Here is an 18,110-nt window from a genome sequence, read left to right as displayed (position 1 = left end):
ACGAATCTTGTATCTGTGCCCGCTTTGTAGTATCAACTCTAATACACCTGACATTGGCAACGATATGTTGTTTTATACTAGCTCCGATTCTCATTTCTTCTTTTAGAGTCCTCGAGGAGACTTTAAAGATCTCCTCCTCCATCCCATGCCCCTTATTTGACACAACACCCATAGAATATTTCCATCATGCTTGATCCCTTCACGCAACAATACTACCTTAGGTGGAGAGGAACAAGAAAGTACAAACAACCTAGAGTTGACAACTCTAGGATTTATACCTTATGTTCCCTCCTCCCTTACTCACCAAGTCCTTCGAGACCTTCGAAGCATTTCCGCACAAGCAATTTGTAGAATAATATGGCTTTCTTCATAGAGAACCTTTCATATTGCTTAGTTATGCCACTTCTATGTCATCTTGTTTACAACATTTCAGACCGCTCCCCCACTTACTGCTTTAGCCTATCTTCTTAGGCAGCTATCAATCAGATACCAGAGTTGAACATCTCTTTAACTCCTTGGTAATAGACTCAACTCAATCTTGGTCACCCTTTGCTCTACACCATATTCCTCTAAGTTTTGACCTTATTCAGGGCGGTTTTAAGCTCAGTCATGTCTCTTGAATTTATTGTCACAATCAGCTTACTCTATTAGAATTAAGTGCCACATTCTTTTGTGTCAACCCTAGATGTTGAACAGTTCCTTTATGTACGTTCCTTATGAACACCTTGTTGGAGTTTACCAACTCTCTTGAATAACAAATGTTACATTCTTGTAGTAAAATTGAAACTTATCATTTCATATCCCTTTTCTCATGTATATTGTGAACATTCTCTATCCGTAGGACTTTACACTTTCCTTCTTCGAATAAATTTAGCTTTATAGTTCGATCACATAAATGTTGTTCTTTATATGTCTGCACAGTCACAATTCCCAATAATATTAATAAATAAGTTCATATTAAAGAGAAAATTATTTACCTCCATCCCACGACAAGGATTGAGGTTCTGGGATTCCACCCTTACCTACTTCATAGGCATTAGCTCGTAATTCACGCCATTGATAAGTGTTCCACTGGTTCACTTCTGAAGTATTGCTCATAGTCTCTCCTATGTCATATTTAATATTCTTGCACCATTCCTGCAAGCAAAAAAAAAAAAAAAACATGAGAGGCCTCTGCCTCAATTTTGTCTCAAGAGGCCTCTTGCTTCAATTCTGAGTGGAATGGTCTCGGAATTCTCAGATGGCCTCAAGCTCTATTATCTCATCCTCCCCGTTATCACTATACCCTAAGGTCATTACTCCCTCTCCAAGGGCCACTAAAAGGGAGTATGTAGCACCCAATCATTACCGTCTCTCCAGAAGACATTTCTAATGGAGTGTGCAGTACTAGGTCATTACCTTTCTCCCAATGGTGTCCCTAGTGGAGCATGCAGCACCTCTAGTTAATATGGCCGATCTAGCCCGAAGGCTCACGCTTTTGTCTTCCTTGCCTCACAACGTGCTACTACTCCTCGTAGCTTCATAATTGGGAGGTCACTGCCTCCACCTTTCATCACTTTACACTCAAGATCACCCCACCGGGTGTCATTCGCATGAAAGAGGTTTTGGGTGGCCTTAAACTCCTGACAATTTAGCTATCATAGCCAACAACATTCATTTTTCCCTTTGTAGTGCCTCAAGGCACTTCTAACCAGAATCAATCTCCAACGCCTTCCCCTCTTAGGTGGCATAGACATCCAACCAGGCAGCACGACTCTCACCCTTCTCTCAAGGGCCTTCCTGCGTGTGCCAAACTTTGTCATTCCCATATATTGCTTATAGATCTTTCATGCTCTGATACCAATTGTCATGGTTTCAGATTTTAGCAATCGCCTGGAACCGTGCGGCACTTGACTTGAACACCTTCAAGCCAAGTCAGCCTTAAAAATCACCGATACCTTGTGAACATGGTTACCCCGATGAGTCAAGGTTATATAAGCGAACACCGAAGCCAACAAGCAGCATTCCATTAGAAGCCTCATAGTAGACACAAAAGAAAAGAATTGAATATGAGAATTCATGAACAAGCTACTTATTTTATTCCAGGGGCAAAATAGTAATTATATATTATCATCGACGCAATCGTTATAATAATTCTCACCTCCCTTGTAGACAGGGTATAAGGCCCAGGCCTAGGCCATAAAAAAAAAAAAAAAAGGAGAGAGAGCATTAAAGCTCTGGTTTCGGGAATGTCCCAAAACATTCCCGAAACCCATCCGTCTCCCTCCTCCAGAAACAGAGCTTGCTCTGTTAGTTTAAAAAAAAAAAAAAAATTTCTCCTTAACTCAAATCTCCTCCCTCTCAACCCAAATCAACCCATAAACTTCCAAAATCCTTCAGCTAGATCCTGATTTAAACCTATATTCTGCTCAGAAATTCAATAATTTCTTCCTAAGACTCTAAAATTGGGTAGGTGAGTTTTATCCCTTTCTTTCAAATTTTTACGATATAATTTATTTTCTCTACCTTTTAATAGTGATTTTTGTGATTTGAGAATAAAAAGGGGATATGTTTTAGTTAGAACCAATCAATGGGATTTTATATTTCTTTTTGGATTAATGATTTTCATAGGTTGATCTAAATAATATTTATAGTTTATTGAGTACTTTTGTTGAGTTTGTGTAATTTTGGGAGGTCTAGCTATGCCGAAATACTGTCGAACTAGTCCAGCTATCAATCATCTCCTATATGTTTTATAATTTGAAATTATAGCAGGTTAATTGTGTTCAGATGTATAAATATTAGGACCTGGTCATATCCGCCTCTACAGATTAGAGAATGGGTGTGACACAGAGGAAACGGTCTACAAGGAGAGAAGGCATACTTGGGATCTCCGTAGGCCTACGGTAGCCAACTGGGCGCAGCCCCAGCTGGTGGCCAACTAGTCACTCTCCCCTAAAGAGCCTTAGGAACAACTTAGCTTATGGTAGGAGGAGACATCAACATGTCTCATATGACACTCCTCCCCAAAATAAATACATGGAAAGGAATTACAATAAATTGTCTCGGCCCTTATCTTCCTAATAATTTCTACTAATTTATCTCATTATTGTTTCCTAGGAACTCTAATGTTGGAAAATTACAGTTTTGGTTCCTAAAAACTCTATGACCCTGACACTCCCAACCCCTTAAATCAGAAAATCGTAGCATGAAAGGGGAAAGAAACCAGACTTGTATTGCTCTTGGACAAGGAAAGAATAAGTGAACTGAGGTTTCAGGTTCTCCATAAAACTTGCACAAATCATTAGCAGCCGGGATAATTTTTTTAAGTATTGTATTCGTATTGGCAACTTATCTTGAAGAAGTCTCCAAAGGAAAACTGCCAATTTTGGAGGAAGTTGGGGGGTTTTTTACAAAATTAGGGGCGGGAGAAAACTTATTTTTGGATTTAGGGTTGAAGATAAATTATTTGCGGATTTGAGGTTGGACTGCCAGGTGGCGGCCGAAAAGAAAACCTGCCGCTTGTTTAACCGGCGCCAGGACCTGGCGCCATTTTAAATGGCGCCAGGCATTATTTTTTTTTTTTTAAAATGGCCTGGCGCCACTTAGAGTGGCGCCAGGCCATTCTTTATTTTTTTTATTTTTTTTTATTTTTTATAAAATTATAAAATAATATTATTATATAATTAAAAAATTACTGATATTATTTAATAATAATATTATTGTATTAATTTATTAAAATAATAAAAAATTTTATCATTAAATAAATATATATAATATTATTAAATTATTTTTATATATCTAATCACAATCGAATTGTTTTTATATATCTAATCGCAATATAATATTAATTTTATAATTATGAAATTATAAATTACAGTAATTTTTTATTTAAAAATTAATAATAAAATTTATTCAATATTAATATATTAAAATTATAAAAAAAATTATTATTATAAAAATATCTAATATTATTTAATTACAACCGAAACTACTTAGATCGTTAGTACGGAAATGTCAAGACTCTTTTCACGTCAGACGGTTATTTAATTTCTTCAGCGCGCATGCGAGCAGAGCTGCGAATTGACTGGGTTTGCTGTCCTTCTTCAAGTCACATCACAAGGCTGGACTCCTCGTGCTGGATCCAGACTCGCAGGCAACTCGATCTGTCCCGTGTCTGGATCAGGACCGAATATGCTGGACCGGCTAAATAAAGTGGGTTTCTGAGACCTTAGACCTATTTCACTTTTTCGGATTTAATTTCCCTTAGAGTGAGAAAAGTCCGGCAGTTATCAAATTATATAATAATATATTTCATAACTCTCTAAAATATTAGGATATTAATATTATTATATACGACTGAATAATAGCAATTCAATAAAAATAAATTTAATTTTTATAATTTTAAATATTTATACACTCATATATTAATTAATTAATATAATTATAATATTTTAATAAATAAAAAATAAATAAAATAAATAATGGCCTGGCGCCACTTAGAATGGTATATTTCATAATTCTCTAAAATATTAGGATATTAATATTATTCTGTACGACTGCATAATAGCAGTCTAATAAAAATAAATTTAATTTTTATAATTTTAAATATTTATACACTCATATATTAATTAATTAATATAATTATAATATTTTAAATAATATATAATATTATTGTTAAATAATATGAGTAATTTTTAATTATATAATAATATTATTTTATAATTTTATAAAAAAAAATAAAAAAAAAGAAAAGAATGGCCTGGCGCCACTCTAAGTGGCGCCAGACCATTCTTAAAAAAATAAATAAATAATGACTGGCGCCATTTAAAATGGCGCCAGGCTCTGGCGTCTGTTAAACAGGCGGCAAGTTTTCTTTTTGACTGCCACGTGGCAGTCCAACCCCAAATCCGCAAATAATTTATCTCCAACCCTAAACCCACAAATAAGTTTTCTCCCACCCCTAATTTTGCAAAAAGCCCAAAGTTGGGGGCTCCAGATTTGTTTTCTCATAGCTCTCTTGGCTGCAAAGGTCATGGGATCCGGACCTGCTTGTTTGGAACTGAGACTTATTTCCTTCATTTCATTTCACATGCTACTCAATACCCTGACTTTACTAAGTAAGAATATGAATTGGAAAAATGCCAAACCAGGCTGTCACCATCCCTAAACATTGATATAGAATGCTCATGTTCTTAACTTCTTCCTCTTCAAAAACTTTCATGAGTTTGCGTATATTCCATAAAAGAGAGCCATTATCAACGAGCTGAGATGCCAAACAATTGGAAGAATTTGCGTCTGCTTTAATTTGAGGGCAATTTGGAAAAGATTTTGAAATCCATCTGCCACTTTTACAAAAAATGGAGTTCCCATTATTAAAATTCCACCTGATACCTTCCTCTAAAACCTGTCTTTCCTAGAGAATGTTTTGCCAAGTCCAAAATGGTTGAGATCCCTGCCTAGCTTGCTTAAAAGATGAAAGAGAAAAATATCGGCCATTAAGAACACGTGTCATGTAAAAATTTGGATTAGAAATAATGTGTCATTTCTGTTTAGCCAAAAAAATCATGTTAAACTTTTTCAAATCTCTATAGCTTTGGTTTGCACATTTTATTCAAAACTATCCAATGAATCCACTTTTTTCTGGTCTCTTTGCCCCACCAAATACAATATATATCTTATAGCCAACAAATTTTAAATGGAAAAATTATACTATACTCTTAATTAATTGAATTGCTCTTACCTAATTAAGGTTTGGTCAGTCAATAATATGTTCTAGTTCTTGCCATAATTGATTGCCGTGAATTTAAACATAAGGATTTTCCAATAAGAAATACGAGAAAAAGGAATTTAAGAGATAATTACTCATTTTATTGAAAAATTGCATATATTAATAATTTTATTATATATATTTTTTCTTTTGAAATGAAATTGGGATGGAAAAATAGAATATGATATTTTCAGATTTATTCAAATGTATCTACCACCAGATTAAATCTGTGAGTTTTTATTGTAATTATTAATAATGTTAAATTTTGTGTAAATTTCATCATAATTAATTATAAGGTTTGAATTACATGAAAATACGTATTTACATTACATTTAAAATATGTCCATTGAGAAAACGGAGATGGATGGAACTTTTAAGCCACGCGGAAATGAAAATGAAGCAGGAGGCATATACTAGGTAATGTAATCGAAACTTGTGAGAAAAGTTTACTTGTTTGTCTCAACCTGTGTTGAACTCATATTTATAATTTTAAATTGTTGGTTGAAAAAAATATTATTATTTTTAAAATATTTATTATACACTTTAAATTTTTAAACAATAAAATAATTTTATAATTTTTTTTTATTTATTTCTTAAGCATGTTCATCAGTTAAAAGGTTCAAGTCTATTATAACAATATGGGCCTCAAACTTGTTGATGGAAACCTCAGGTTTCTTATTCATATTTCTTTTTTAGCCGTTTTGTTAATTTCCTTTTTCTAAAAAAGAATTAATTTTGAAATGAATCTACCTTTATGTGACTAAAGAAAAGGGGAAAAAACTGCGATTGATATATGAATTTTCAAATCTGATACCTAGGCAGCGTCATATCCCTGAATTGTTTTATGCATTTGTCTTTAGTATGCTGCTGTTTTCACTTGTACGTAATTACATATCCATGATTTCTGATGGAAACCCAGCCGGTTTGAAAGTGAAGCTTTCCAGACCAAACAGGAAGGGCCACGTTTATGTCTTCAATTACGACGTAATCCTTTGAATTAATTTTATTTTCATCTCACGCCATTAATAGTTTATACAAATGCAGCAACCAGCCACAGCCGGCAACAAAAGTCACCCCACCAACCTTCAACTTCAACTGTCAATGTGTATTATATATATACCTTTCATGTCAACACAACTCTAAATCATTTGAATATATTCTTCATTTTTCATGGCGTTTTCCCTCTCCAGTTCATATTTCTGCTTGCATACTACAGTTCTTTTACTGTGCTTTGGCTCTGCAGTTAGAGCAGGAAATGAAACTCATCAGCTTGCATTGCTTCAAATCAAGGCCAAGATCACTACTGACCCTCTTGGCATCCTTAGTTCCTGGAATTCTTCTCTTCATTTTTGCCAGTGGAATGGCGTTACATGTAGCAACAAGCACCTCCTTCAAGGGTCTATATCCCCACACTTGGGAAACCTGAGCTTTCTACGTGCCTTGCATCTTCAAAATAACTCCCTCGGCCACGAAATCCCCCAAGAAATTGGCCGTCCGCGCAGGCTACAGTATCTTTACTTGGGGGATAATATGCTCACCGGTGAAATTCCAAGCACTATATCTGGTTGCTCCAACCTTGAAGTTCTTGAGTCTTGGTTCTAACAGTTTGGTTGGAAGAATTCCAGAAGATTTCATTTCCTTATCGAAGCTTCGTATCTTAGTTATCGAGTTCAACAATCTAACTGGAGGGCTCCCACCATTTCTTGGGAACCTTTCATCTCTACAGGGACTCCTGACAACCTCAAACAATCTTTGTGGAAGCATACCTAATACCATTGGCCAATTAAACAAATTATATTTTCTTTCTGTGGGTGCAAACATGCTGTCTGGCCTCGTCCCTCCCTCTTTATACAATCTTTCTCACATGAAAGTATTTGGTTTACCACAAAATCGACTTCAAGGAACTATACCCTCAAAACTTGGGTAACATTTGTCCCAAATTGGTAGAGTTTAACATTGGTGATAACCAGTTTACTGGGTCCATTCCTGCTTCTTTATCCAATGCTTCAAACTTGGAAAGGCTGACTGTTGCAGCTAATGGGCTTACTGGGAATGTTCCTTCTTTGGAGAAGTTGCATAAGCTTTGGTGGCTCAGTATCTCCGCCAACCATCTTGGAACTGGACGAACTGGTGACTTGAACTTTTTGTCCTCTGTAAGCAATTGTAACTCGCTTGGAGCTGTTGGCTATACATTACAACAATTTTGGAGGATTACTGCCTGCTTCAATCACCAACCTCACCAGCCTCTCAATAATGACCTTGAATGATAATCAGATATCTGGAAGCATCCCATCTGGGTTTGGAAATTTGGTCAACTTGGAGATGTTATATATGGGAGACAAGCGGTAAGCGCAATTCGTGAAGAAATTGGACAACTTCAAAAGCTGCAGAAGTTGGATTTGCGTGGAAATAAATTGTATGGTAACATTCCACCTAGGAAATTTAACATTGCTGATCTATCTTCACCTGCACCAAAATAATTCGTTTGGTAGCATCCCTCCAAGTCTTGGAAAGTGCCAAAATTTACAGTCATTTGCTCTCAGTCAAAACAATCTTAGTGGTACAATCCCCAGAGAAATTGTAAGCATCCCATCCTTGGCAATCTATATGAACCTATCCCGAAACTATTTGACTGATTTTCTTCCAGTGGAAGTAGGACTTTTGTCCAATCTGGGAAGATTGGATATTTCTAATAACATGTTGTCTGGAGAAATTCCTAGTAGCCTCGGCAGTTGCACAAGTTTGGAATATGTGTACTTGAAAGACAATACGTTCAAAGGATCCATTCCCATGTCCTTAAGTTCGTTGAAGGGTATCCAAGTTTTAGATTTTTCTCACAACAATCTGACAGGAACTATTCCAAAATTTTTTGAGGAGTTTCTCTTGTTGCGGAGATCGAATTTATCTTTTAATGATCTTGAGGGCATGGTACCAGAAGGGGGAATCTTTAAGAATGCAAGTGCAACTTCAGTTGCAGGAAATAGTAAACTCTGCGGTGGCATGGCAGAATTTCATATGCCCCAATGCAACTTTAAAGAGACCAAATCTAAAACAGGTAGCCTTTCTATGAAACTGATAATAGCTGCTGCTTCTGGGTCTCTTTGTGCAGCACTGGCTCTGTTTTCTCTGTTTCTTTTTCTAGCTAAGAGGAAAAGAGTAGAACCCACTTCAAGTTCAAGGTCTTCAGAGGATGGAAAATTCTAGTGTCTTTTCAAACTCTACTTAAAGCTACTGATGGATTCTCGTCATCTAATTTGCTTGGTGTGGGTAGTCTCGGCTCGGTGTATAAAGGCATACTTGATAGGGACGAAAAAAGTCTTTGCTGTCAAGGTGTTAAACCTTTTGCACCCTGGAGCCGCCAAAAGTTTCAAGGCAGAATGCGAGGTCTTACGCAATGTTAAACATCGAAATCTTGTAAAGCTCGTGACCGTATGCTCCAGTGTAGATCACCAAGGAAATGATTTCAAGGCTCTAGTTTATGAATTCATGTCTAATCGAAATCTACACGACTGGTTATATCCAATGTTTATAACCAATGAGGCACATGAGTCACCAAGGAACTTGAAATTCCACCAGAGATTAAGCATCGTCATTGATGTTGCTAATGCACTAGAGTATCTTCACCATGGTTACGAGTCGCCTGTAATTCATTGTGATCTAAAGCCAAGTAATGTTCTCCTCGATGGTGAAATGGTCGGAAATATGGCAGATTTTGGCTTGGCAAGATTCTTCCCAGAAACCACTATTATCTATCCTGTCAATCAATCAAGCACCATTGGAGTAAGAGGATCCATAGGTTACATTGCTTCAGGTATAGCATTAGCATACTTCTCAATAAGAAGCATATTTGGACATTAACAGTGTAATATTTCCTTTCCTTGACAATCTGCTAAGAGATTTCTTTGAATTTATTATTATTTTTTTTAACAATGCAGAATATGGTATTGGAAATGAGGTGTCAACATGTGGTGATATATACAGTTATGGAATTTTATTGTTAGAGATGTTCACAGGAAATAGACGAACCGATGAATTGTTTAATGAAGTATTCAACCTTCATAACTATGCAGAGGCAGCCTTACCAGATGGAGTGATGAAAATCTTGGATCCAAGTCTTATTCAGGAAATGATAGAAAAGATGAGAAGTATTGATCCTCATGGAGTTGAAGATTGCCTGATTTTAATATTCGAAATAGGGGTAGCTTGCTCTGCTGAATTACCCAGTGAAAGGATGAGCATCAGAGATGTCACTGCTAAGCTACAAACGATCAAAGGAAAACTCTACTGAGACTATTTATATTTATATGTATATGGAGCCACCACATCCACATAATCGTGCTGTTTTTTTCCAAATGAAATCATATTTTTATGTATTTATCTTCAGAATGAAAACATTTTTTAACTTGAATAACAAACAGATTCCTTCGAAAAAAAAAACCACCAGATTCCTGATTGCAGGTCCTCGGGACGGATGAATGAACCAGTGCCAGTGCCAGTGGGTTGAATAGGAAAGAAGTTTTGTTCATGTGAAATATGCCTGCCTATTTTGCGTCTTCGCCTTGTAAAATGACCAAACTAGTAATTTCTGCGTGAGTTGGTGGAAATTGTCAATGATTCGTTCAAGTTGGTTTTTTCTTTTATTTTCTTTTCTTTTTAAAGAAATCTCATCCTCATGTTGAACTCAAGCTTTCTGTAGTCTTATGATGTATCTAAAGCTCATAATTGAACTCAGATGTCGAGAATTATTACTCCTTTTGATCGATGAGTTAAACAGCAGCAGCAGCAGAGCTATCTAAATCATTTGGAAATAAGCAGAGCACTTGAAGTAATTGGCAAAGAAATAATAAAATAATAATAATAATAAACTTACGGGCACGGGATCAGAAAACCTGAAAATTCTAAGAGATGATCATCGTGGGGAAAGATAAAAAGGGCGGAGGCTTTGCGTGGAGCAACGATTCTGATGGGAGAATTTCGGTATGTTAGTAATAGGAAAAATTTCAAGGTCCTTGTATCAGTAACGTTTCATAATTCAAAAGTTTCTGGTCTTGGGGTCATTCCTTAAAATCCAGCCAACCAGTTACTAAAATGAGCAACTCAAAAGTTTGATATTGGATGCCCTTGAATTAAACCTGGAAGAAAGTCGAATGTTTCATCTCGTGCAGAGTCTAAATCAATCAAAATCCATATCTATTGAAAGAACTGATACTGCTCAAAACTGCACCATTCTCTTCTACAAAATTGAATAAGAGATGCATGAAAAGCTTAAATCAGATGCTGTAAAATTAATTAAACCAGGAAGAAATTCTATAAATCAAATAAAGACTACATAAATTGAACAATACTTTATTGCCTGCAATGTTCTTGCTTTTTAGTAGACTCAAGGCTGTAATGCACACATATGTAACAACGGCATAGGACAAAATCATCCATCAAGGAAATCCCCAAACTTGTATGACCATTCAGAATTTTGATCGCCAAATAATGTCATTCCGGCTAGACCTATAATTACTATTAATATTGAAGAATTGCACATGAAAATCTAGCATTCAAGGTGTTTACAGCCGCCCTCTATTAACTTGATCAATCAATGGGTAAAAAATAAATTAAAATTATTAGCTACACCTCCAAGTATTATCTACGATTTTAGGTAAGTCCCATGTACGCTACCACTATAACGTCTAGCACTCCTCAAGATTACCTCGGTTTTGCAGAACCCCCTACACATTGTAAATAGTTTATGTCGCGTTTAAGGAGCTTAAGAAATTTCTTCTCAGCTATCCTTCTGGCAGAATTCTAAGCAAGAGACTGTTCCTCTCGTAAAAGAAAGATTCCCCGAAACAACTTCCAAGCCCTTAAGGATGCCGATATGTACACAACAAGGATTGACCATCTATCTGCGGAAGCATATATTTAGTGTGGTTCCCTATCAGGGTAATCGTCAAACTATCACACAACCGCAGATGCTGTACGCCGAAGATCTGCTACCCCATTGTTGAATTTCTCATTAGACTGCCTACCTTTGAAACTTCCATATCTTCCTGGCCTTGGCTGAAATAGTGAGGCAAGCATCTGCTCTAAGACCTGCACAGAGTATTTAGTATACTTACTTGAACTTCCATCCTGCTCAACTAAAGGCCCATAGTTCTGCATATAACTCCGATAAACAGGAAGAACGGCCTGCACTATCAACTGGCACGTCTTCTCCCTGAGGTCTCTCTCTGGCATAACCCAGTTTGATTGCTTCTTGTACATTTCATCAAAAGCTTCATTGAAAGTTTTCAGCCTTTTCTTGACAAGATCACGTGCAGTGGCACGCCCACCTGAGAAAAGAATAAGACCTTCCCGACTTAGATGACCCGGAAGCTTTCCCCAACTGTCCCTCAAGAAGATCGTAGCATAATAGTCCTTATACTGCTCATGTTCTCTTAACCAAGAATCCCCTAAGAGATCCCCAAGTTTTGTCCCTTTCAAATGCTTGTACAAATGGTAGTGGTTGTTCATAGCAAAAAGGTTAGATAGGATGGTGTCTTCATAAGCCTTTGTCCAAGTCTCCACATTGAGCTCAATGGCTTTTATCACATTCAGTACCTCAGTAACAAGGAGCCTCTCCTGAAACCTTTCGTGCTTCCAACTTCGATGAATGACCAGAACCTGGGTCAGAATGGGCTTATAGTCATCCCCAAGAAGCTTATTACAGTAATCAGTAATAAAGCTTACTAGTCTTGGTACACCCCCATCCAGAGGAGGGGGGATCTGCCTCTGCAACTCTACCTGAACCAGAAGTTCCCAGAAAATCTCGGATGCCCCATCAATGACCCTCTTAATGAGGTCCCTTGTGAGGTTTTGGATCTCCATACAGGCTTCCCCACCAAAGAGCCTGTTGAAATCCAGCCTTAACTTGTTAAGAGATTTAAATATATCCAGCAACTTCAAAAGCTTGATTGGGTCTTTCTTGCTTTCTGTAACAGTCTTCCCAAATTGAAGAAATGCAAGAATACCTGCTTGAGCAGCTATCTTGGCAAAGCATCCCATCCACACATCCAATCCTATCCTCTCAAACACATCATTACAAAGCTTGTACTCCGCTTCAAACAAATGCTTCACTGCAAACTCCAAATGTTTGCCCCACTGAGCTATATAGCCTTCTATGCTCTGCACATCATTGAATTCAGCTATGGAGATCTCAAGATAATCCAAATCAAGAGCCTGCAGACTAGCTCTAACATTTGAACCACGAACTTCAACATAAATTGATATGCACTTTTCAAGTCTATTATTGGCAATCAACCTCCCAAGAATGGCTTGCAGCTTCTGAATAACAGTTACAGGTAATGGCGATGGAGCAATTACTGCCTGCTGACCGAGGGATGAAGGTGACGACATTGGGAGTGGCACACTATGTTCTGTCAAGAGCCGTCGAAACTCGCCTTCCAATTTATCAAGCGCAGCATCTAAAAGTCCACCATCAAGGCGAGCCTTTTGATCATCACTTTGGAATTCCCTAAGACTCTTCAACGACTTCTTCAGATTAGTGAGGTACCGGTCATCCGCCACTGTATTATCCTCTAAATACTCCACTATATCCTCCAACCACTGAATTGCCAATCCACAATTATCCCCCAGAAATCTCAATGCCTCCTCAAGGCGCTTTAACACAGACAAATACCCAGGGAGATCATTTTTTGGATCTGATAAAAGCGACTTTTCTAGCCCATGAACAGCATCAAAAACCTTAAGCACTGCCGCAGCAGGACCAACAGCACGGTTAATGTGGCCACCAACAGCAGCAAGGGCGTCCTTATCAGCACGAATGGGGCGTACAGCCGCCTCCAGAGATGGCAATCTTTGTTTAATCTCATCTAATCTAGGTCCTGCTTTCTCAAGAGCAAACCCTAAAGCTTTTGACCTGTCTAAGCTTAGCTTCAATGACTTCCTTGCAGCTATCAAATTCTGAATCCTATCGTTATGATCGCCATTAGCACTGACAGAATCCCCCATTCCAACTCACAAAAATCGCAGCTTTGGGCTATAATCTCGCTCAATTGAGACACTGATGTTGGCCGATAGAAGAATTGCTCAAATCAACCTGGACTTGTATAAGAACAAATCTTCATTTCTATACTCTTCACCAATTCAAACCAAACCAAAAAACAAGAAGAAGAAAATACAAAACTGATGCTAAAATCCACAACTAAAAAAATAAAAAATAAAAAATAAGATGTATGGTTGAAGTAGATAGGAAAATGTGTGGGAAAACTCACTTGAAAATGGATGTCAAAGTTAGTACAGAGCTTGAAGGATCGAGTTTGACCCGGCGAGAGCAATCGAGCTGAAAAGGAGAACAACAGTGTAAGAATCTGAATCGGTGAGTATTGGATTCAGAAAGAGAAAGAAAAACCCTAAAATCTTTAGAGAGAGAAAGTGAAAGAGAATTTTACAGCGCTTTTTTGCATTTTCTGATGTAGAAATACCAAAGTGCTTGACAGTAAGGCGAGAGCTTGTCTCTGCTAATTGTACTTGCCTTTTTCAATAATAAAATTGTCTCAGTACAATAGCATCTGAATTATGTATGGATCTAACTTAGTAGGAAAGAAAAGGGCGTTTTTTTTTTTTTTTTAATTATTTACTATAATTTAAGTTAGAACATGTAATGTAGGTGTGACTTGAGTTTTGCTCTAACGTGGCTATCAAATGGAGCATTTGCTATGCACGTGGCTTCCATGCAGGGCATTTAAGATATGATTCTTGATAGTTTAAGGTAAAAGTGGCCAAGTTAAACTTGATTAATTACTGCTTATCAGATATAGTAAGTAATTAATGGAATTTTCTCAAATTAAATTTTCCTATTCTAATCTGAAAGCTAAATAAATATAGAGGGATGAAGGAAATGAAATTATTGCATTCCAATTATGAAACCTGGATCGGCCCCAAATTCACATGCTTTACGTCTATAATGATTGGGGAAATTAACAAGTATAACACTCAATGTCACGGGAAAGTTCTAGAATCAACTTCCCTGCAGTCAGGGGAAAAAATGATCACTCAATAAAAGATCAATGATTATGAAGAGGCTCAGGCATTCACAGTTCGGTTTAGATTACGCTAAAATTGGACTGATGCTTTTAATTTTAAAGGTTATAAACTAAAAATTGATTTACGGAGTTTTTTAGTCTAAATTATTTGTTCTGTTCAAATTTTATTCAATTTGATTTTATCTAATTTAATCAATTTTAATAGTTAATATTTTAAAAACAAAAAATTTTAATTTAAACTTAGTTAATTATTAACTTTAATTTAATTCAAAAGTTGTCTAATTAAATAGAAAATTAATGAAGTTCGATTCCGATTCAAGTTCTCTTTAAATGGAATTCATCGCGTGAGGTCGGTGTAGCCCAATTGGGAATGGCCCGAGCTCAGCAACAAATCTTTGACTTGTTGGGGGTGAATTAAGCGTTAAGCCCGCAGTTAGTTCTCTCCAGACCCATACACATAGCAGTCAAAATCTAGATGGCCCACTGCAAATCACTGATATCATAAATTCATAATTATTTTTTTTTCCCTGAAAACATAAATCCATAAATGAAAACCAACATCTCTTTTTTTGACATTTGGCCCTTGTCTAGAGGTTGAAAAGTTTGTAGAGGTTTTAAATCACTTTCAAAAACCTTCAATTTGGTGGTTGAGAAAATTTACCTTTAAAACCTATTTTACCTTCATATAGAGTGTTAAATTTTAATTACCATAAAAACATTATAGGCATTCCAAGCAATAAAAAGAATATAGACCTTATTTTGGTACCCTGCTCCTCTCAAACAGAGTACAAACGAGTGTGAAAGAAAATGCATTCAATGCAGAAGAAAAGGCAGATCCAATTAAGGCAGGAAAGTGGAGTGTTTTACGGAGAAGTGGAGGGAAGTTCAAGTTTTTGTTCAAAATTCGATCATTTGCAGCAACAGTTTGAATTGACCATCCACAACCACAATAACAAAATGGTCTTATTATAATTAGTCATCCCATCCTCCCTCATCAATTGTCTATCATCGCTCCTCGGAGATACCAACCCATGTGATAGTAACTGCCATATTTATATAGCAAATTTGATCGGAAAATGGAGATCGTGTGGCTTCAATTGAATCAGATAATATCGTTTATCTTCTGCTCATATACTCCCCTATTTGGTGTCAATGTCATAGAGTTTTCAGGAACTAAAATCATAATTTTTCAACATTGAAATTCTTAGAAAGTAATATTGGAATAAATTAGTAGAAATTAGTTGGAAAATAAGGAGCAAGATAATTTATTGTAATTCCTTTCTATGTATTTATTTTGGGGGTGTCAATACATGTTGATATCTTCTCATTCCACAAACTTAGTTATTTCTAAAACTCTTTAGGGGGAGTGACTAATTGGCCACCAGCGAAAGCTGGGTCCAGTTGGCTATCGTAGGCCTATAGAGTTCCTGAGTTGTGCCTTCACTACTTGTAGACTATCCAACTATTTATAAGGGAGGTGAGAATTTGTTATAATAATCGGGTCAATGATAATTTATAATTATTATATTGCCCCTGAAATAAAATAAGTAGTTTGTTCATGAATTCTCATGTTCATTTCTTATTTATCGAGTCTATGGTGAGGCTTCTAATTAAATGCAGTATGTTGGCTTCGTTGTTCGCTTATATAACCTTGACTAATTAAGTTGTTCATATTCACAGAATATCGAGTGATCCTAAAGGATGGCTTGGCTTGAAGGCATTCAAACCAAGTGCCGCACGGTTCCAGGTAAGTGCTAAAATCTAAAACCGTGACAATTGGTATCAGAGAAAGAAAGATCTGCGAGCAATATAAAGGAATGACGAAATGAAAGTCACGAGTGGATGCCCTAGAGAAAAGGGTTGAAGAGTTGTTGGATTGGGTAAATGAGTGCCTAACCCAAGAAGAGATGTCCCTTGCTTTTGAGCAATGAGATAAGCACATTGAGGCACTAGAAAAGAAGAATGCAGACCTGGAAGAGAAAAATGAATATCTTCTGGTTGTGGTAGCCAAGATTCTTTGGAAGTGAGGGTGTGCCAAAAGAGTCTGAGACCACCGAATATCCTATTAAGAGAAATGGGGGTGAGGCTACGCCGAATGAGCTTGAGGCCATCTAAGATCCTGCCAAGAAGAGTAGAGGTGAGGGTGTGCCAATAGAGAATGAGGCCACCCAAAGTCCTAGTGAGCGATTTCAGGGAAAGGGTAGGCCAACAGAGCTTGAGGCCTCTGTAATACCCGGCTAGACTCCGGTATCGGAATCCCTACCGTCCGATGGGATCTCGGATGTCGGAAACCTCTAGAAGGGAGAAACCATGTTTTTATAAAATGTTTTAATGTATTTTATGATTTTAAGTGAAAAGGAAGTTGAAATTTTAAATGAAAATAGCCTTGGAGGAAGATGCAGGTTCGGCCGCCGAACATGGCATGCATGCGGAGGCACGTTCAGCTCCCGAATGTGGCCTGGCCAACCACCTATAAAGGGGTCCCTTAGCCGAAATGGGCGAGCTTTTCTCCCCATTTTCGGCCAAGGTGAGCTCTCCGCCGTCCCTCACCAATTTTTGAGTTCTTCTTTCAGATCTTTCGAGATTTTCATGAGTTTTCACTTTATTTTGAAGATTTTGAGCATTTGAGCAAGTTTTGAAGCTTGGAAGACACAGGAGCTCTTTTCCTTTGGTTTCCAAGTTTAGGTCTTCTTGCTCTCGATCTTCAAGAGGTAAGAGTCGATCTTGAGCTCATTGCATGTTTTAAACAAGTTTTAAGTTGATCTATAGGGTAGAAATGCATGTTTAGGTTTTGGTTGGTTTTATGGGTTATGTGAAGTCTTTGAGCAATGTATGATGTTTGTGGTTGCTTGATGTGTTGTAGTTGGGGTTTAAGATAGTTGAAACCCTTAGGAGCTTGTATGCTTGAGTATGCATGTTGTAGATCAGGTTTATGCATGTTTGAATGGAAATGGGAGGCTATTGTGCATAAAGAGCCGAGTTTCTGCCCTTTTGGCAGAAACCAGGTTCGGCAGCTGAAGGACTTTCGGCCGCCGAACCTGCCTGGGAGGCAAGCCTTTCGGCTGCCGAACCCTGCCCCCGAAAGAGGACTTTCGTCTCTGGAGGGCAGTTTCAGTCGCCGAAAGTGCCGCTGAACATGCATGAGTTTCGTCTCTGTCTGGGAGTTTTGGCCGCCGAAGGTGCCGCCGAACCTGCCTGACTTTCGGCTCTGGAGGGACTTTTGGCCGCCGAACCTGCCGCCGAAAGTGCCCTGTTCAGTCTTCCTTTGCATGTTTTCCATGGAAGTTTTGAGGTGTTTTTAGGGGATTTTTGGGGAGTATTTTAGA

The 18,110-nt window shown here is 37.4% G+C and overlaps 2 protein-coding genes across 4 annotated transcripts; one reads left to right on the top strand and one right to left on the bottom strand.

The window, feature by feature from the left end:
- The first annotated feature begins 6,919 nt into the window (after window positions 1–6,919).
- LOC110603323 (LRR receptor-like serine/threonine-protein kinase EFR) lies at window positions 6,920–8,953 on the top strand. The gene is made up of 5 exons (XM_021741017.1): window positions 6,920–7,257; window positions 7,355–7,619; window positions 7,720–7,902; window positions 8,024–8,094; window positions 8,242–8,953. Exons 1-5 carry the CDS (start codon window positions 6,920–6,922, stop codon window positions 8,951–8,953), a joined length of 1,569 nt encoding a protein of 522 aa, XP_021596709.1.
- A 2,081-nt stretch (window positions 8,954–11,034) lies between these two features.
- LOC110603729 (exocyst complex component EXO70A1) lies at window positions 11,035–14,344 on the bottom strand. 3 transcript variants are annotated; one of them, XM_021741616.2, is made up of 3 exons: window positions 14,191–14,344; window positions 14,014–14,081; window positions 11,035–13,875 (listed from the first exon to the last, which is right to left on the bottom strand). In XM_021741616.2, the coding sequence occupies exon 3, from the start codon at window positions 13,748–13,750 to the stop codon at window positions 11,699–11,701; it is 2,052 nt and encodes a 683-aa protein (XP_021597308.1). In that variant the 5' UTR covers window positions 13,751–13,875; window positions 14,014–14,081; window positions 14,191–14,344; the 3' UTR covers window positions 11,035–11,698. The 3 variants fall into 3 exon arrangements, with proteins under 3 accessions (XP_021597308.1, XP_021597306.1, XP_021597307.1); XM_021741614.2 differs by having other exon boundaries at window positions 11,035–13,838; XM_021741615.1 differs by lacking the exon at window positions 14,191–14,344 and having other exon boundaries at window positions 14,014–14,184.
- Between the last annotated feature and the right edge of the window lie 3,766 nt (window positions 14,345–18,110).

Source organism: Manihot esculenta, chromosome 16 (assembly GCF_001659605.2).
Source record: "Manihot esculenta cultivar AM560-2 chromosome 16, M.esculenta_v8, whole genome shotgun sequence".
Taxonomy (NCBI): domain Eukaryota; kingdom Viridiplantae; phylum Streptophyta; class Magnoliopsida; order Malpighiales; family Euphorbiaceae; genus Manihot; species Manihot esculenta.
The sequence above is the reverse complement of the archived record's forward strand: the minus strand, read 5'-3'. Positions and strand labels throughout refer to the sequence as shown.

Excerpts from the sequence above, each read along its gene's own strand:
- LOC110603323 (XM_021741017.1), top strand. The coding sequence starts at position 6,920 with ATGGCGTTTTCCCTCTCCAGTTCATATTTCTGCTTGCATACTACAGTT. Across the intron at positions 7,620-7,719 it reads ACAATCTTTCTCACATGAAA|TTTACTGGGTCCATTCCTGC; the intron begins GTATTTGGTTTA and ends GGTGATAACCAG. Across the intron at positions 7,903-8,023 it reads ACTTGAACTTTTTGTCCTCT|ATATCTGGAAGCATCCCATC; the intron begins GTAAGCAATTGT and ends AATGATAATCAG.
- LOC110603729 (XM_021741616.2), bottom strand. The coding sequence starts at position 13,750 with ATGGGGGATTCTGTCAGTGCTAATGGCGATCATAACGATAGGATTCAG.